This window comes from Balaenoptera acutorostrata, chromosome 2 (assembly GCF_949987535.1).
Source record: "Balaenoptera acutorostrata chromosome 2, mBalAcu1.1, whole genome shotgun sequence".
NCBI classification, from domain to species: Eukaryota; Metazoa; Chordata; class Mammalia; order Artiodactyla; family Balaenopteridae; genus Balaenoptera; species Balaenoptera acutorostrata.
In genome coordinates, this window is record NC_080065.1 from 178,100,269 (window position 1) to 178,116,676 (window position 16,408).

The window sequence follows — 16,408 nt, forward strand, 5'->3', positions numbered from 1 at the left end:
AATGGGGCAGTCACTCCTCCCCAGACCAAAACTCCTTAATTCCTAGGTAGGAGGCGCCGCTTGCCTCATTGAGGGCGGGGCCTGGCACATTACGAGGCGGGACCATGGCCTTGCCGCCTTCCTATTGGTGCTCCTCTCTTGGGGGCGGGACCTCTCGAAACCGGTGTTCTTGATTTGCTGTCTCCTTGGCGGCCCGTGACCCGGATAGTGCAACATGGCGGCGCCCAGCGGCAAGGTAGAACCGGCCGGGATTCCGCGGCCAGCCGCGTGAGTAGGTAGGTCGCGCGTGGGGAGGCAAGCGCGAACATCTGGGCCCCGGGGCGGCCCGTTCTGTGCTGGCAGTGCGGAAGAGCGGCCCCGGAGGACCGCGGCTGCAGGGCCAGGGCACCGTGACCTTTCCGGGTACGGGGCGGGGATGTGCCGGAAAAAGCCGCCCTCTCTGTACCCGCCTCCCCACATCCCTAATCTCTAATTTTGCAGATGAGACAGCTGAGGCTCACAGAGGTTAAAGCCCTCTCCCAAGGTCACGCCGCAAGTCAGCAGCTAGGCTGGAATTCGATCCCGCGTCTGTCCCTTTCTCCGAAGGGACTCAAATTCCTGGCAGCCAGCCTCAGAGCTGCTGTAGGTACACCCTGCCTAGGGGATCAGATTTTTAGAAGTTTTGTAGAAATTTAGCTCTTCCTATTCAACTGATACTTGCTGGGTACCTACCATACACCAGGCACTGTCCCAGGTCCTGGAGACGCAGCAATAAGGCACACAAAAAAGCCAGACATTGAACAAATCAGAAGTAAATGAAACATGTGATTTCAGATGCTAATAATTGCTAAAAATGCATTCATCAGGGTGATGGGACTTTAGATTGGGAGTGGGGCGGTGGTCAGGGAAGGCTTCTTATTTGACTATAGACCTGAATGACCAGAGACAGCTCTGGACTGATGGGGGCCGGGGGGGGGGGCGAGAAATTTACAGAAAGAGAAGCAAGTTCAAAGGCTCTGAGACTAGAATAAAGTCAGCTTAAGAAACGGTGTAGCTGGAGCTGCCAGTACTAAGAGTTGAGTTTGGAGGGGTGGACCCTGTCTGATTTTATCTTGTGTGATATATCATTAGTGATTTTAGGCAGAGAACACTGAATTTAGTTTACATTTAAAAAGCTCCCTCTGACCTGGGGGAGAGAACTGAGTGGAGGCAGGTAAGGAAAGAAGTGTGAGGCTGGGTAGGTGGATAGAGGTCATGGACTGGAGTGGTGGCCTGCAGATGGAGAGAAATAGATGCATTTGAGGTGGATTTGGAAGCAGTCAACATGAGTAGCTGATGGATTGGATAGGAGAGTGAGGGACACAGTGAACTCAGAATTCCCAGGTTTGTGGTCTGAATGACTAGGAATGGTGATGTCATTGGCTAGCATGAGGAGGAACAAGTTTAAGCAGGGATATAATTTGGAGCAATGTAAGTTTGAGATGGCTGGGGAATACACCAAAGTGGCAGTTAGGTATGGAGGCTGGAGCTGAGGGCATAGATCATCATTTCTCAGACTTTAACACACAGAGGAGAAACCTGGACTTTTGTTAAAATGCAGATTCTGATTCAGCATGTCTGGGTTAGGGCTGAGATTTTGCATTTCTAATAAGCTCCCAGATGATAATACCAATGCAGCTGGTCCCTGGGACACACTTTGAATAGCAAAGGTTTAGATTAAAGTCTTAATCTCAGCTGCATGTTAGAGTCATTGGAGTGCTTTAAAATGCTGATACCATGATAGATACCATGCCTCTAGATATTTTGATTCAGTATATCTGGGGTATGGCCTGGACAAGGGGATTTTTAAAGCTCCCTAGATAATTCCAATATGAACAAAGTTTAAGAACCATTAGAGCTGCCTACAGGAATACAGAGAGGAGAGGAATCTCTCTTGGAAACTGAATGATGCCTTAGGGTAGCAGACATATAAATTCAGAATGTGGGACTCTTTGCAGCCTTATTACTCAAAATGTGGTCTCCAGACTAGCAACATCAGCATCACTTGGAAGTTTGTTAGAGGTATGGTCTTTGCTTCCACCCCAGACCCACTGAATCAGAATCTGCATTTTAACAAGATCTTTGGTGATTCATCTGCAAACTCAAGTTTGCAAACATTTCAAACTTTAGAGAAGGAAGCAGGTCTTACTGAATGGTTGAGAAATAGACGTGGGTGCTAGGAAGAAAATCAGAGTGTCAAGGTGGGAGGAGGACCTCACCTATGCCAAATCCTTCTGAGAAACTGAGCAAAATGAGCCAAAGAAATAACCACTGGCTTTGTTAAATGTAGAAGACACAAGGGGTCTTTACAGGAGTGGTGTTAGTGGAGTGGTTGGGGCAGCAGCCAAGTTGGAGAGAGTGAGGAGGGAACACAGCATGTAGACACCTCTTAGGAGAAGCTGTGCTATAAATGGAGCAGAGATGTGGAGCAGAGGCGGAAGAAGATGCTAGAGAAAGTTTAAACAGTGATAAGAGTGATCCAAATACTTCCCAACTCATTTTATGAGGCCAGCATTACCCTGAAACTAAACCAAACAGACACGACAAGAAACGAAAACTACTGACCGATATCTCTTATGAACATGGATACAAAAATCCTCAACAAAACGCTAGCAAACCAATTTTAGCAACATATAAAATGAATTATACACCATGACCAAGTGGAATTTATCCGAGGAATGCAATATGAGTTTAACATTTGAAAATCAGTTAATGTAATACAGCATATTAATAGACTAAAGGACAAAAAACACATGATTAGTTTGATAGAAGCAAAAAGAAAAAGCATTTGACAAAATCTGATGTCCTTTCTGATAAAAATACTCAGCATCTAGCAATGGAAAGGAATTTCCTCAACCTGATAGGTCATCTGTGAAAAACCTACAGCTGACGTCATATTTAATGATGAAAGACTGGATGCTTTCCCCACTAAGATCAGGAACAAGACAAGGATGTGCACCCTGGCCATTTCTATTCAACACTGTACTGGAGGTCCAGCAAGGACACTTGGGCAAAAAAAAGAAATAAAAGGCATCCAGATTAGACAGGAAGAGGTAAAACTGTCTCTGTTTGCAGATGACATGATCTTGTATGTAGACAATCTCAGGGAATACAATTTTTAAAGAAAAACTATTAGGACTAATGCAAGTTCAGCAGGGTTGCAAGATACAAGATCAACACATAAAAATAAATTGTGTTTCTGTACACTAGCAATGAACAATGTGAAAATGAAATTATACAATAGCTTCATAAAGAATAAGATACTTACAAATAAATTTAACAAAAGAAGTAAAGGACTTCTACACTGAAAGCTGTGAAACATCGTTGAGAGAAATTAAAGAAGATCTAAATTAATGGAGAGGTATCCCATGTTCATGGGTCAGAAGACAATATTATTAAGATACCAGTATTTCCCAAACTGTTCTACAGATTCAACACAATCCCTATCAGAATCCCAGCTGGATTTTTTCCAGAAATTGACAGCTGATTCTAAAATTTATATGTAATAGTGAGGGATCCAGAATAGCCAAATAATATTGTAAAAGAAGAACAAAATAGGAGGACTTAACACTTCCCAATTTCAGAACCTACAAAGCTACAATAATCACAACAGTGTGGTATTGGCATAAGGCTCAACCTATAGATCAATAGAATTAAATTGAGAGCCCAAAAGTAAACCCTTACATTTATGCTCAATTGATTTTCAACAAGAGTGACAAGGAGAAAAAATAGTCTCTTCAACAAATAGTACTAGGACAACTGGATATCTACATGAAATGAACCCCTTCCTCACACCATTCACAAAGATTAATTCAAAATGGATCAGAGGGGAATTCCCTGGTGGTCCAGTGGTTAGGACTCTGAGCTTCCACTGCAGGGGGCACGGATTCCACCCCTGATGGGGGAACTAAGATCCCCACAAGCCGCTAGGTGTGGCCAAAACAAACAAACAAAACTTCTAGAAGAAAACATAGGAGTAAATCTTCATGACCTTGGGCCAGGCAATGGTTTTTTTAGATAAAACATCAAAAGCACAGCTACAAGAGTAAAACAGAAATTGGATTTCGTTGGAATTAAACATTTGTGCTGCAAACGATAACATCAAGAAAGTGAAAGACAATTCAAAGAATGGGAGAAAGTATTTGTAAATCATAAGCTTCTTGTATCCAGGATATATAAACAACTCAATAATAAAAAGATAAATAACCTAATTTTTAAATGGACAAAGGATCTAAATAGACATTTCTCTGAAGAAGATACACAATGGACAATAAGCCCATGAAAAGATGCTCATCATCATTAACTTTTAGGGAAATGCAAATCGGAACCACAATGAGCTACCCCTTCACACCCATTAGGATGTCTGTAATCAAAAAGAAAGACAACAGGGCTTCCCTGGTGGCGCAGTGGTTGAGAATCTGCCTGCCAATGCAGGGGACACGGGTTTGAGCCCTGATCTGGGAAGATCCCACATGCCGCGGAGCGGCTGGGCCCGTGAGCCACAATTACTGAGCCTGCGCGTCTGCAGCCTGTGCTCCGCAACAGGAGAGGCTGCGATAGTGAGAGACCCGCGCACCGCGATGAAGAGTGGCCCCCGCTTGCCACAACTAGAGAAAGCCCTCGCACAGAAACGAAGACCCAACACAACCATAAATAAATAAATAAATAAAAATTAAAAAAAAAAAAAGACAACAGCAAGTATTGGCAAGAATGCAGAGAAATTGGAACTTTATACATTGCTGGTGGGGATGTAAAGTGGTGTAGCCACTTTGGAAAACACTTCGGCAGTTTCTCAAATGATTAAACATGAGTTACTATATGTCCCAGCAGTTTGATTTCTAAGTATATACCCAAGAGAAGTGGAAACGTGTTCACACAAAAGCTACACAAGTGTTCATAGCAGCAATAGTCATATAGTCAAAAAGTGGGAAGAACTGCAAGTGTTCATCAATTGAATGGGTAAATAAAATATGGTTAAATCCATATAATGAAAAATTTTGGGCAATTAAAAGGAATGAAGTTTGATACATATTACAACGTGGATAAACCTTGAAAACATGTTAAGTGAAAGAAGGCAGTCACAAAACAGCCCATATTATATGATTCCATTTATATGAAATTCCCAGAGTAGGCAAATTTATAGACACTAGATTAGGGATTGCCTAGGGTTGAGGGTGAGGGGAAATGAGAGGGACTGCTAATGGGTATAGGTATTCTTTGGGGGGGGGGTGACAAAACTGTTCTAAAATTAGATTTAGTGATGGTTGCACAATTCTGTGAATATACAGTTGACCCTCGAACAATGTAGGGGTTAGGGGTGCCGACCCTCCTCACAGTTAAAAATTCAAATATAACTTTATAGTCCGCCCTCATATCCACGGTTCCACATCCTTAGATTCAACCAACCACAGGTCGTGTAGTACTGTAGTACATATTTACTGAAAAAAAATCAGCATGTAAGTGGACCCATGCAGTTCAAACCAGTGTTGTTCAAGGGTCAACTACTGAAAACATTGAATTTTATACTTAGGGTCAACTGTACGGTACACAAATAAAGCTGTTAAACAAAACAGAATGATCTGGTATGGAGGGGGACGAATGCAGGAGCAAATTCCTCAAGATAGTGAAGGGTTTGGCCCAGAAGAACAGGGACCCTTGATTGTAAGAGTCACTACTCCTCCACCTTGTGCATGAGGAGACCAGTGGAGCTGGTGAGTTAGCCGTGCAGTCTGGGACGTGACCTCTGCCCAAGAGAGGGGTCTCATTGCCTTTAGCGGGTGGGGTACCAGGCTGATGCTCTTTCTTCTCTCTTCCTAGGTGGTTGTCTGACAGGCAAAGGCATGAGCTGGGCCCAAGGCATCCTGCTGGCCCGGGGCCTCTCTCGGGGCTGGGGAGGTATCTGCAGCACCGCCCTCACCAGAGCCCCCTTCTCTCAGGTAACTGCCAGTCATGGGGTGGAGAGAGGCAGGCAGGCCTGGGATTTGCTTACAAGCCCTCCCAGTGAAGCCAGCTCGGGGTGGCGGGGGTGGGGGTGGGGGGGGTCTGGGCTGGCCTGTCTGCTCTGAGGGCCAGTTGAATGTCTCTTCTCATTTTAAGAAGTGTTGGTGCCCCCATGAGTGAGGGGCTTGAATTTGAAATCAAGAAGGTCTGAGCTAAGTAGACTTGGGTGGTGACTCTGGGTGACTCCTGTATTCACTTGTAAAGATGTGAATTGAATTTCGTTCCCTTACCCTAAGTGACCAGGCTGATCAACGTCCATAAATTATAACAAGGATGGTGATGATGGTGACAATATTAATAGCTCCCTTATTGAGCACTTCCTCTGGGCCAGGCCCTGTGCTATGCATTTCATTTGCATTATCTCATTTGTGGTGTCTCCCCTTCTTTGGAGCATTCTAGAGCTTCTTTTCTGCTTTCTGCCCTATGCACATACCACCTGTAGTATTAGTTGCCTACACTTTCACTTTATTTATTTATTTTTAATATAAATTTATTTATTTATTTATTTTTGGCTGCATTGGGTCTTCGTTGCTGCACGCAGGCTTTCTCTACTTGCGGCGAGTGGGGGCTACTCTTCATTGCAGTGCACAGGATTCTCATTGCAGTGGCTGCTCTTGTTGCAGAGCATGGGCTCTAGGAGCTGGGGCTTCAGTAGTTGTGGCACACAGGCTCAGTAGTTGTGGCTCGCGGGCTCTAGAGTGCAGGCTCAGTAGTTGTGTTGCACGGGCTTAGTTGCTCTGCAGCATGTGGGATCTTCCCGGACCAGGGCTCGAACCCGTGTCCCCTGCATTGGCAGGCGGATTCTTAACCACTGTGCCACCAGGGAAGTTCCACACTTTCACTTTAAATGAATGCCTTTTTTTTTAAAAAACATCTCCTTACCTAAGCAGGATATTGGGATGGCTATTGGGTGCAGCAGAACAGAGGGCTCCAATCTCAGCTCTGCTGCTTTGCTGCTGTGTGGCACCAGGCATCTTGTTTCATCTCCCAGGGCCTCAGTTTCCTCATCTGTAAAATGGGTACACGAAGAGGCACTCCTTCAATGGACAGTTGAAAAGAGTAAATGAGCCTGACTCTCAGAAAGTGCTCAACAATGCCTGGAACATAAGAATATTCCGTAAGGGACTTCCCTGGTGGTCCAGTGGTTAGGACTCTGTGCTCCCACTGCAGGGGGCCCAGGTTCGATCCCTGGTCGGGGAATTGAGATCCCTCAAGCCACACAGCCCAGCCAAAAAAAAAAAAAAGAATATTCTGTAAATGTTAGCTCTTATTAGCCATATATTTGAAAAGATGCCTTATGTATAACCATTCTAGTTTAAACATTCAATTTAAATGAAAATAAATCTATTAGGGTACCATCCAGAGGAGGGGTTGGCAAACTTTTTCGTAAAGGGTAAGACAGTAAATGCTTTTGGCTTTGTAGGCCATGTGGTGTCTGTCACAGCTACTCAACTCTGCCACTGCAGCACAAAGCAGCCCCAGACCAGACATAATGAAGGCATATGGCTGTGTTCCAATAAAACTTTATTGACAAAGGCAGGCAGCTGATTGGATTTGCCCCACAGACTGTAGTTTGCCAACTTCTGTTCTAGAGGGATCTGACCTGCTCCCAGCATCATGCACTCCCCACTCTGGGGAACAATATCTCCTTGACCCAAGGGAGGTACCATCATAATGGATGGGGAGAGAGGCCTGAGCAGTAGAGTGGGATGTGGGTATCACCGGGTGGAGGACAGTCAAGCCGAGGCTCCTGCTGACTCCAAAATCTGCATTTTCTTTTTTCAACTCAATTTTTTTTTTTTTTGGCCATGCCACGCGGCTTGTGGGATCTTAGTTCCCTGACCAGGGATTGAACCCAGGCCCTCAGCACTGAAAGTATGGAGTCCTAACCACTGAACTCCAAGGGAATTCCCTCAACTCAGTTTTCAAAATCTATCTTTTAAATAGGTAATTACAGCAGACAATATAGTTCAAAATTCACAAAGTTCTGAGGCTGTACCGTGACAAGGGACTCTCTCTCTCTTGCCTGGCCACTGCTTAGCTCCCTTCTCTAGAGGCAAGATGTTTCCCGCTTATTGTATTTCCTTCCAGAGATATTTTTCACAAAAGCAAAAAATATGTATCCATACAGTCGATTCTCATTATTCACAGTAACATTTTAGAAAGTCACTGCATACGCTGAATTAGCGAATACCAAACCATTGCTGCCAGGGGAGATACGGGATAGGGTTCCTGTGAGCCTCAGGTCATAACATTTTCATCAACCAATCAATCATAACCTTGTTGTACGTGTGTTTCTGTTTAAAGACATCCTATTTAATATAGATTTTTGATTCATTAACATTGAACTCATGGCCAACAGCACTATAACTCATGCCTGAGCTTACCTATCACATGTATCTTCTCTAAGGAACAGCAGGGCCTTCTTGCACGTAGGAACACTAGGCAGGCTTAGGAGTCCTTTTCAACCACAAATCAACAAAAAAGATGCAGAAAACATGCACTAAATAAACCTCTAGGAACTTTCCTGGTGGCGCAGTGGTTGAGAATCCACCTGCCAATGCAGGGGACACGGGTTTGAGCCCTGGTCTGGGAAGATCCCACATGCCACGCAGCAGCTAAGCCCGTGCACCACAACTACTGGGCCTGCGCTCTAGAGCCCGCAAGCCACAACTACTGAGCCCGTGTGCCACAACTGCTGAGCCTGCACTCTAGAGCCCGTGAGCCACAACTACTGAAGCCCGCATGCCTAGAGCCTGTGCTCTGCAACAAGAGAAGCCACCGCAATGAGAAGCCCGCGCACCTCAACGAAGAGTAGCCCCCGCTCACCACAACTAGAGAAAGCCCACGCACAGCAACGAAGACCCAACACAGCCAAAAATAAATAAATAAATTTTTTAAAATAATAATAAATAAACCTCTAAAAGGACACTTGTTGGGAATTCCCTGGTGGTCGAGCGGTTAGGACTCCATGCTTTCACTGCCGGGAACCCAGGTTCGATCCCTGGTTGGGGAACTAGTTCCTGCAAGACATGCAGCACGGCCAAAAAATTTAAAAAAATAATATAAAATAAAAGGACACTTGTTGACAGCATGGGAGCCAATACAAGAAGGGCGAGCATTGCCTTGTTCCATCTCAGCTGAGAATATAGGCGCTGGGCAACTCAACTTTCCAGCCCACTGCACGTGTCTGCAAATGGCCAGAAAGTGCCAAGAGTATTGGCTTTGGGAGCATAAATGAATTTTAGCAAGTAGGCAAATTTGCAAACATGGAATTCGCAAATAATGAGGACCAACTATGCATAAGCTGTTGTTGTTTTCTTTTCTTTTTTACACAAATGGGAAGCTACTGTACACACCGTTTCACACCTTGCTCTTTTTTCATTTAATGATATACCTTGGAGCTCACTCCAGGTCACACAAGACCTCCTCAGTGTGCCTTACAGCGGTAGGTGCTCCTTGTCCAGGTTCTTGGCCATTTGCTAAATTATTTCCTTGCCGATGCACATATGCGCCATTTCCACTGACGCAGCAGATGCACAAAAGTCATTTGGTGCAGGTGCTTTTAGAGCTATCCGATTTAAATACCAGATGCAGGATTGCTGCGTCAGAGGGTGTGTGTTTGTCATCGTGGTGGACGTTGGGTCCGTCGGGGCGTTACCATTGCTCTCTCACACTTTGTGATGGTGCCTGATCATGGGTGTGTAACCAGCGCACCACACTTCTTCAGAGGCCCTTAGGGATGCCTGCTGGCACCTTTCCCAGCAGAGACCCAGCACAGCAGTCCCCCAGGGGCACTGGGAGACCCACATTCCAGCAGTGGTTCTCTATCCGCAGGGGCTGCCCCAGGCCCCGCGGGGCCTCCACTGCAGCACAGCCGCCCACAACCCTGATTCGTCGCTGGTCCCACGCCCACCCGAACCCCCGAGGGGGCCGGTCAAGGCCCTGGCACCCCACGTGGAGCTGTTTAGGCAGGCGCCAGATGGGGTGCGGGACAAGGCGAGCTTCGTGCAGGCGGTGCAGAACTTTACGCAGTACAACGTGCACAAGCGGGGCCACGTCGACTTCATCTACCTGGCCCTGCGCAAGATGCGGGAGTACGGCGTCGAGCGGGACCTGGCCGTCTACAACCTGCTGCTCGACATCTTCCCCAAGGAGGTCTTCCGGCCTCGCAACATCTTCCACAGCATCTTCCTCCACTACCCACGGCAGCAGGAGTGCGGGATCGCTGTCCTGGAGCAGATGGAGAACCACGGTGAGGCCAGCAGGCCAGCTCAGGCGGGGGCGGGGCCACCTCCCTCTCCAGGGCCCCGGGGCCCTCCGTGGCTCCTTGGCTCTGACTCCTCTCCTCTCTGTCTCTGTCTGGCTTCCTCCTCTGCCCGCCCACCCCCATCTCCTTCTCATCTCTCTCTCCCGTCATCCCTTCCCTCGTCTGCTCCCTCCCTGAGGCTCACCCTTCATCTGCCTGGCACAGGGGTGATGCCCAACAAGGAGACGGAGTTCCTGCTCATTCAGATATTTGGACGCAAAAGCCACCCCATGCTCAAGTTCGTGCGAATGAAGCTGTGGTTCACCCGCTTCAAGAATATCGACCCCTTCCCCGTGCCCCGGGACCTGCCCCAGGACCCAGTGGACCTGGCCAGTTTGGCCCTGCGGCACATGGAGCCCGACCTCAGCGCCAGGGTCACGGTCTATCAGGTATCCTCCCCGTCCACATCCTCGGCCGCCTCTGGGGCAGGGCCCCCTTCAGTAACCCCAAGTGATTGTGGTGAGACAGGCCGTGATTCGCTGGCAGAGCCTCCGCTAGAGTCCAGGGCCCTTGGCACAGCTTGACCTCTGACCTTGGCCCCTCTCCCCACATTCACTGTATTCCGGGCATGGCTTTCTGTTCCTTGAGCAGTCTGTAGCAGCTCCCTCCTGAGGCCTTTGTGCTTGCCGTTCCCTCTGCCAGGAACACCCTTCCTCCGGGACTTCACTTCCTTCAGGTCTGAGTTCCACCGACCTTTCGTCCCATTTCGTCCCAATGGGTCAGGACCCATTTCCTGACCACCCTGGCTGAGCCTGGTTCCCCGTAACTCAGTTTCCCCTGTGTCTCCCAAGGCCCAGCACAGGTTCTGGCACAAAGCAGACGTTCCACAGCTGTTTGTCAAATGACTAAATGAAATATTCCCCATATCCTGGGGGTCCCACTCATGCCAAGCCACACGGGGGACCAGAAGAGAGCCCCTCACAGCACTTGTCATCTGGTCCTGGAGGCGGACCCTCAGAACTGCTGGTTTGGAGATGGAGAAGCCCTGGAGGCTGTGGGAGCCCAAAAGGGAGCAGGGAGGGCTTCCTGGAGGAGGTGAGGGTGAGCTGGGCACAGGCAGAACAGAAGAGGTGAGGAGAGCATTCCAGGCAGAGGGAGCAGCATGGGCCAGGGCTCGAGGGCAGCTGGGAGTGGCTGGAGATGCTGAAAGGGCTTCCTTTGGCTGGAGCACGGAGTTGGGATGAGAGAGAAGAGGCATATAGGACAACGGGTTAGTGATGAGAGGGCCACGGGGAGGTTTTAAGAAGAGGAGGGTTGGGGTGCAAGTCAAGTTTCTGGAAGGATTTGCGCTTTTGAAAGCGCCCCCTGGCGGCCGTGTGGATGGTGTTGGATTGGGGGCAAGGCAAAGAGGACAGAGGGGCTAGGAGAGTGGTGATGCGGTGTCCCAGTGAGAGAACATACTGCAGAGGAAGTACAGTTTTTAACTCATTTCTTTGTTTTTTAAAGTAATGCATTAAAAGGAATTTCCTGGTGGTCCAGTGGTTAGGACTCTGTGCTTTCACTACTGAGGACCTGGGTTCCATCCCTGGTCAGGGAACTAAGATTTCACAAGCCGGGCGGCAGGCCGCCCCCAACCAAAAAAAAGTAATGCATTAAAAAGCCAAACAGGGAACCGCACGGGTTCGATCCCTGGTCAGGGAACTAAGATCCTGCAAGCCCACGTGGCGCAGCGGGGGGAAAAAAAAAAAAAAAAGCCAAACGGTACACAAGAACACACAGTGAAGAGTTCCCCTCTCCTACCCTGACCCTTTAGCCCCCAGGCTACTTCCCCAGAGGTGACCACTTCCATGTCTCCTTCCCAAGAGATCTATGCATTTGCATGCAGAGGTATACTTTTTTTTTTGCATATATATCCTTTGTATTTAAATATCCCTTTATTCCCCCCCATTTCATTATTAAAAGTGCATACAGAAGGGTTGAAAACATGGTAAAATGATCACCTACACCACCTAGGTTTTTTTAAAAACTTTTTCTTTATTGAAGTATAGTTGATTTACAATGTTGTGTTAGTTTCTGGTGTACAGCAAAGTGACTCAGTTTTATATATATATATATGTATACATATATATTTTTTCAGATTCTTTTCCATTATACTTTATTACAAGATCTTGAATATAGTTCCCTGTGCTATACAGTAGGACCTTGTTTGACACCACCTAGATTTAGAATGGGAACAATCCAAGTATCCATCAAGAGGGACTTGTCCATGTCCACTGTGGCACCTCAAAGACTGGTGAAAAAAGTGAAAGGGTGAGGCATGCACAGTGGTGCAGTAAGCCACCTAAAGTGTGAGAAGGGAGGAGAAATAAAAAGGCATATAGCTATTTGTTTATTTTCACAAGAATAAATAATGCAGGGAATTACCTGGCGGTCCAGTGGTTAGGACTCAGAGCTCTTACTGACAAGGGCCCGGGTTCAATCCCTGGTCAGGGAACTAAGATCACGCAAGCCACGTGGCGTGCCCAAAAAATAAAAAAATAAAAAAAATAAGTAATGCAAAGATAAGTCAGATATGGGTAAAAATGGTCATCTCTGGGCGGGCAGAGGAGATGGGGGTAGAGAGAAAAGGAATGGGAGGGAGACACCTATTTAATATGGGTTGGCTTCTAAACTATGGAAGTGTGTTTAGACTATCAAAAATATATATAATCAAAAAAGAGGGGAAAGAACCCACCAAAGTTGAAAACAAACATATGTGGCTAAATATCCAATTGACAGCATAACCAGTGAGAGAAAAAAATTCTGAGTCACTGTTGTCTGACATCCTTAGTGGCCTGCATTCTGAGAATCCTGAACTTAATCCCCTAGCGTTATGGTCAGCTGTAATATCAGAATCATTTATGTATATTGATGGATAAGTCAAATAAGCATGTGTATTACTTGTAACAGGAACCAAGATTTTGAGTGTGAGAGAAAAAGATATACAATCGAAATGTTAAAAAAAAAAAATCCATAGTGTTAAATTTGAAATGAAAAATCGGTATAAATATATTGTCCAGTAAAAGGGCCCAGGAGCAAAACCTACACTTTTAAAGATGTTTCTCCAGTGGCAGCACACTATACATACACATATTCTGCACCTCGCCTTTTGCTGTTCTCACTTAATAATATGGCTGAGAGCCCTTTTTTTTTTTTTTTAAATTAAGTATTTTTGGATTTTTTTTTTTTTTTTTTTTTTTTTTTTTTTTGCTGTGGACCATTTTTAAAGTCTTTATTGAATATCTTACAGTATCGCTTCTGTTTTATGTTTCGGTTTTTTGGCCACAAGGCATGTGGGATTTTAGTTCCCTGACCAAGGATCAAACCCGTACCCCCTGCATTGTAAGGCGAAGTCTGAACCACTGGACCGCCAGGGAAGTCCCAAAGGAGTCCATTCTTTTTAACCTGAAAAGGTGGAGGATATGTGTGCCAACAGTTGTCCACTCACAGGTATTTCGGTCAGAGTATGTGCATTTTTTCACAAATGAATTTCATTTAGTTTTGGTTTTTGTTTTTTGGCCACGCTGCTTGGCTTGCAGGATCTTGGTTCCCCGACCAGGGATTGAATCTGGGCCACCGCAGTGAAAGTGTCGAGTCCTAACCACTGGACCACCAGGGAATTCCCTCATTTAGTTTTTGTTTTTTTTTTTAAAGACTTTTTTTTTTGATGTATACCAATTTTTTTTTAATCTTTATTAAATTTGTTACAATACTGCTTCTGTTTTATGTTTTGATTCTTTGGCCGCAAGGCATGTGGGATCTTAGCTCCCCAACCAGGGATCGACCCACACCCCCTGCACTGGAAGGCGAAGTCTTAACCGCTGGACCGCCAAGGAAGTCCCTCATTTAGTTTTTAAAATCACATTTCAGAGTGTAAAATTAGAAAGCTACAAAAGGCTATTCTTTCCCTCCCTGCCCTCCACAGAGGCAAACGCTGTGACTTGCTTCTTGTGTCTCCTTCCTGGCATATTCTGTTTGCAAGAAATTCTTTTCCTTTTTTAAATTTCACATGCACTGAGCACTCAGCACGTGCCAGGCATCGTTCTCGGCATTTTAGAACCATCTCAACTAAGTGCTGTTATTGCCCCCATTTTGAATTGGGGAAACTGAGGCACATGGTGACTTAGCCAAGGTCATGCAGACAGTGGCAGAGCCGGGATTTTAACGCAGGTGGGCCAGCTCCAGGGTTCCCTCCATGTGAGTATCTCCAGGGTCAGTGGCTCTTACCCAATTAGATAGAAGCAAGAAGGCGGTGGGCTCGAGTGATTGTGGGAGGCCCAGTAGACAGACCCAAGAGGGGCCCTGAATTCACCGGAATCCCCATTTCTCTCTCCCGGGCTCCTCCGTAGGGGCTGTGGGGGCCGCAAGCTTCCACCCCGACTTTCCTTGCAGATGCCTTTGTCCAAAGACTCCACAGATGCCACGGATCCCACGGAGCCCCACATCATAGGTAAGGTCCTGCGGAGGGAGGGAGGGAGCGAGTGCCGGGTTCTCAGCAGGCCTGATGGGTGGGCTCCCTGGGCCTCTGGGCACAGCCCCTCAGCCAGGACGCCCTGGGAATGTGTGTCTCCACACCAGGAATCCAGAGTCCTGATCAGCAGGCCGCCCTGGCCCACCACAACCCAGCCCGCCCGATCTTCGTTGAGGGTCCCTTCTCCCTGTGGCTTCGAGACAAATGCATCTATTACCACATCCTCAGAGCTGACTTGCTGCCCCCTGAGGAGAGGGTGAGGGCCCAAAGCGGGAGTCGGGGGTGGTAAGAGTGAGTTGGCTCAAAGGTGGGGAGGGGGTGGGGGTTTGGGAGGGCAGGGGCCAGGGGAGAGGCGGCAGGTGGCTGCAACATCCTGGGCCTCTGGCTCTGCCTGCACCTCCCCTCCCCCTCCCCCACCCCGCCCCCCGGGTTAGGAAGTGGAGGAGATTCCAGAGGAGTGGAACCTCTACTACCCAATGCAGCTAGACCTGGCCTACGGGAGGAGCAGCTGGGATGACTACGAGTTTAACATCGATGAAGGTAAAAACTGGGATGAGTAGGATTCTGAACACTGCACGGGATGGGGTGCCACCTCTGGAGTCGAGGGATGGGGCCCAGGCCGAGACCTAGTCCAGTTACACACACAGACCCTCTATACACACGCACACACACACACACACACACCACCACCACCACCCCACCACCGCCTCCCCCCACGAAAGCACGAAACTCACCACTCAGGGGCTCCAGACCTGTCAGCCCTCAGTCATTTCCTCCTTCAAGCATTTGTGGAGCACCTCTGTGCTGGCTACTGGGCATGACCAGGACAGGCCCGGTCCCAGGGGAGGAGCACACAACTCAGCCTCAGGTGGGAGTCAGGAGGATTTCCTGGTGGAAACTTGAGCCAGGAGGTGTCACCTAGGTGAAGCGTGGGACAGGCAGGCTAGGCAGAGCATGTGCAAAGGCTTGGACACACACAAAAGGCAAAAGGGAGCTTAAAGCCCCCATCCTTGGCCTGGAAGGGGTGTGGGCTTGGGGGGGGCTGCTCCAGTCCCTACTGCACAAACTGAGGGCCTGTCTCTCCCGACAGTGGAGGAAGGCCCTGTCTTCGCCATATGCATGGCGGGTGCCCATGACCAGGCCACGCTGGCCAAGTGGATCCAGGGCCTGCAGGAGACCAACCCAGCCCTGGACCGCATCCCGGTGGTCTTCCGCTTGTCAGGGTCCTCCGGGGAGCTCCTGGCATCCTCCTCAGGGCTGGAGGAGCCACCCCTGACCCCACCCGAGGGCCAGGAAGAAGAGGAAAACAATCAGCAGCGACAGCAGCAGAGCCAGAGCTGAGCCTGAGCAGTCACAGGAGCACAGGCTGTGGACTAGTGTGAAAGCATGAGATGACCTTTTAGTGTACAGCAAATAAAAGTTTTCCGGCTTGGGGCTGTCCTGCTTCCTCTCTGGCAGTGTAGCGTCCCTGCCCCTTTAATGCCTGGTGTCACGTCTTTTCAAGTGATGGAGACATCATCCAGAACTGACGGGTCGAGCCGCTGGCCTTCCGTCCGCCTTTCCTAGACAGCTCCCACCCTTCCCTTGTCATCCCCACAATGCATTCAGGATAAAGGTGCGGAGGAAGAAGG

General features: G+C 47.9%; 2 protein-coding genes and 1 non-coding gene across 5 annotated transcripts in view; 2 read left to right on the plus strand and 1 right to left on the minus strand.

The window, feature by feature from the left end:
* PRKCSH (protein kinase C substrate 80K-H) overlaps positions 1-16,408 on the minus strand; it is a 141,073-nt gene that overhangs the window by 74,614 nt on the left and 50,051 nt on the right. The gene's annotated exons all lie outside the window — the stretch shown is intronic.
* Positions 156-16,211, plus strand: ECSIT (ECSIT signaling integrator). 3 transcript variants are annotated; one of them, XM_007168916.2, is made up of 9 exons: positions 190-275; positions 481-621; positions 5,836-5,954; positions 9,856-10,273; positions 10,493-10,716; positions 14,699-14,756; positions 14,885-15,033; positions 15,212-15,317; positions 15,868-16,211. In XM_007168916.2, the coding sequence occupies exons 3-9, from the start codon at positions 5,859-5,861 to the stop codon at positions 16,116-16,118; spliced, it is 1,302 nt and encodes a 433-aa protein (XP_007168978.2). In that variant the 5' UTR covers positions 190-275; positions 481-621; positions 5,836-5,858; the 3' UTR covers positions 16,119-16,211. The 3 variants fall into 3 exon arrangements, with proteins under 3 accessions (XP_007168977.2, XP_007168979.2, XP_007168978.2); XM_007168915.2 differs by lacking the exon at positions 481-621 and having other exon boundaries at positions 156-275; XM_007168917.2 differs by lacking the exon at positions 481-621 and having other exon boundaries at positions 156-275; positions 15,260-15,317.
* On the plus strand, positions 7,146-7,218 carry TRNAG-CCC (transfer RNA glycine (anticodon CCC)). Its single transcript has one exon. It is a non-coding gene; the product is annotated as a tRNA-Gly (tRNA).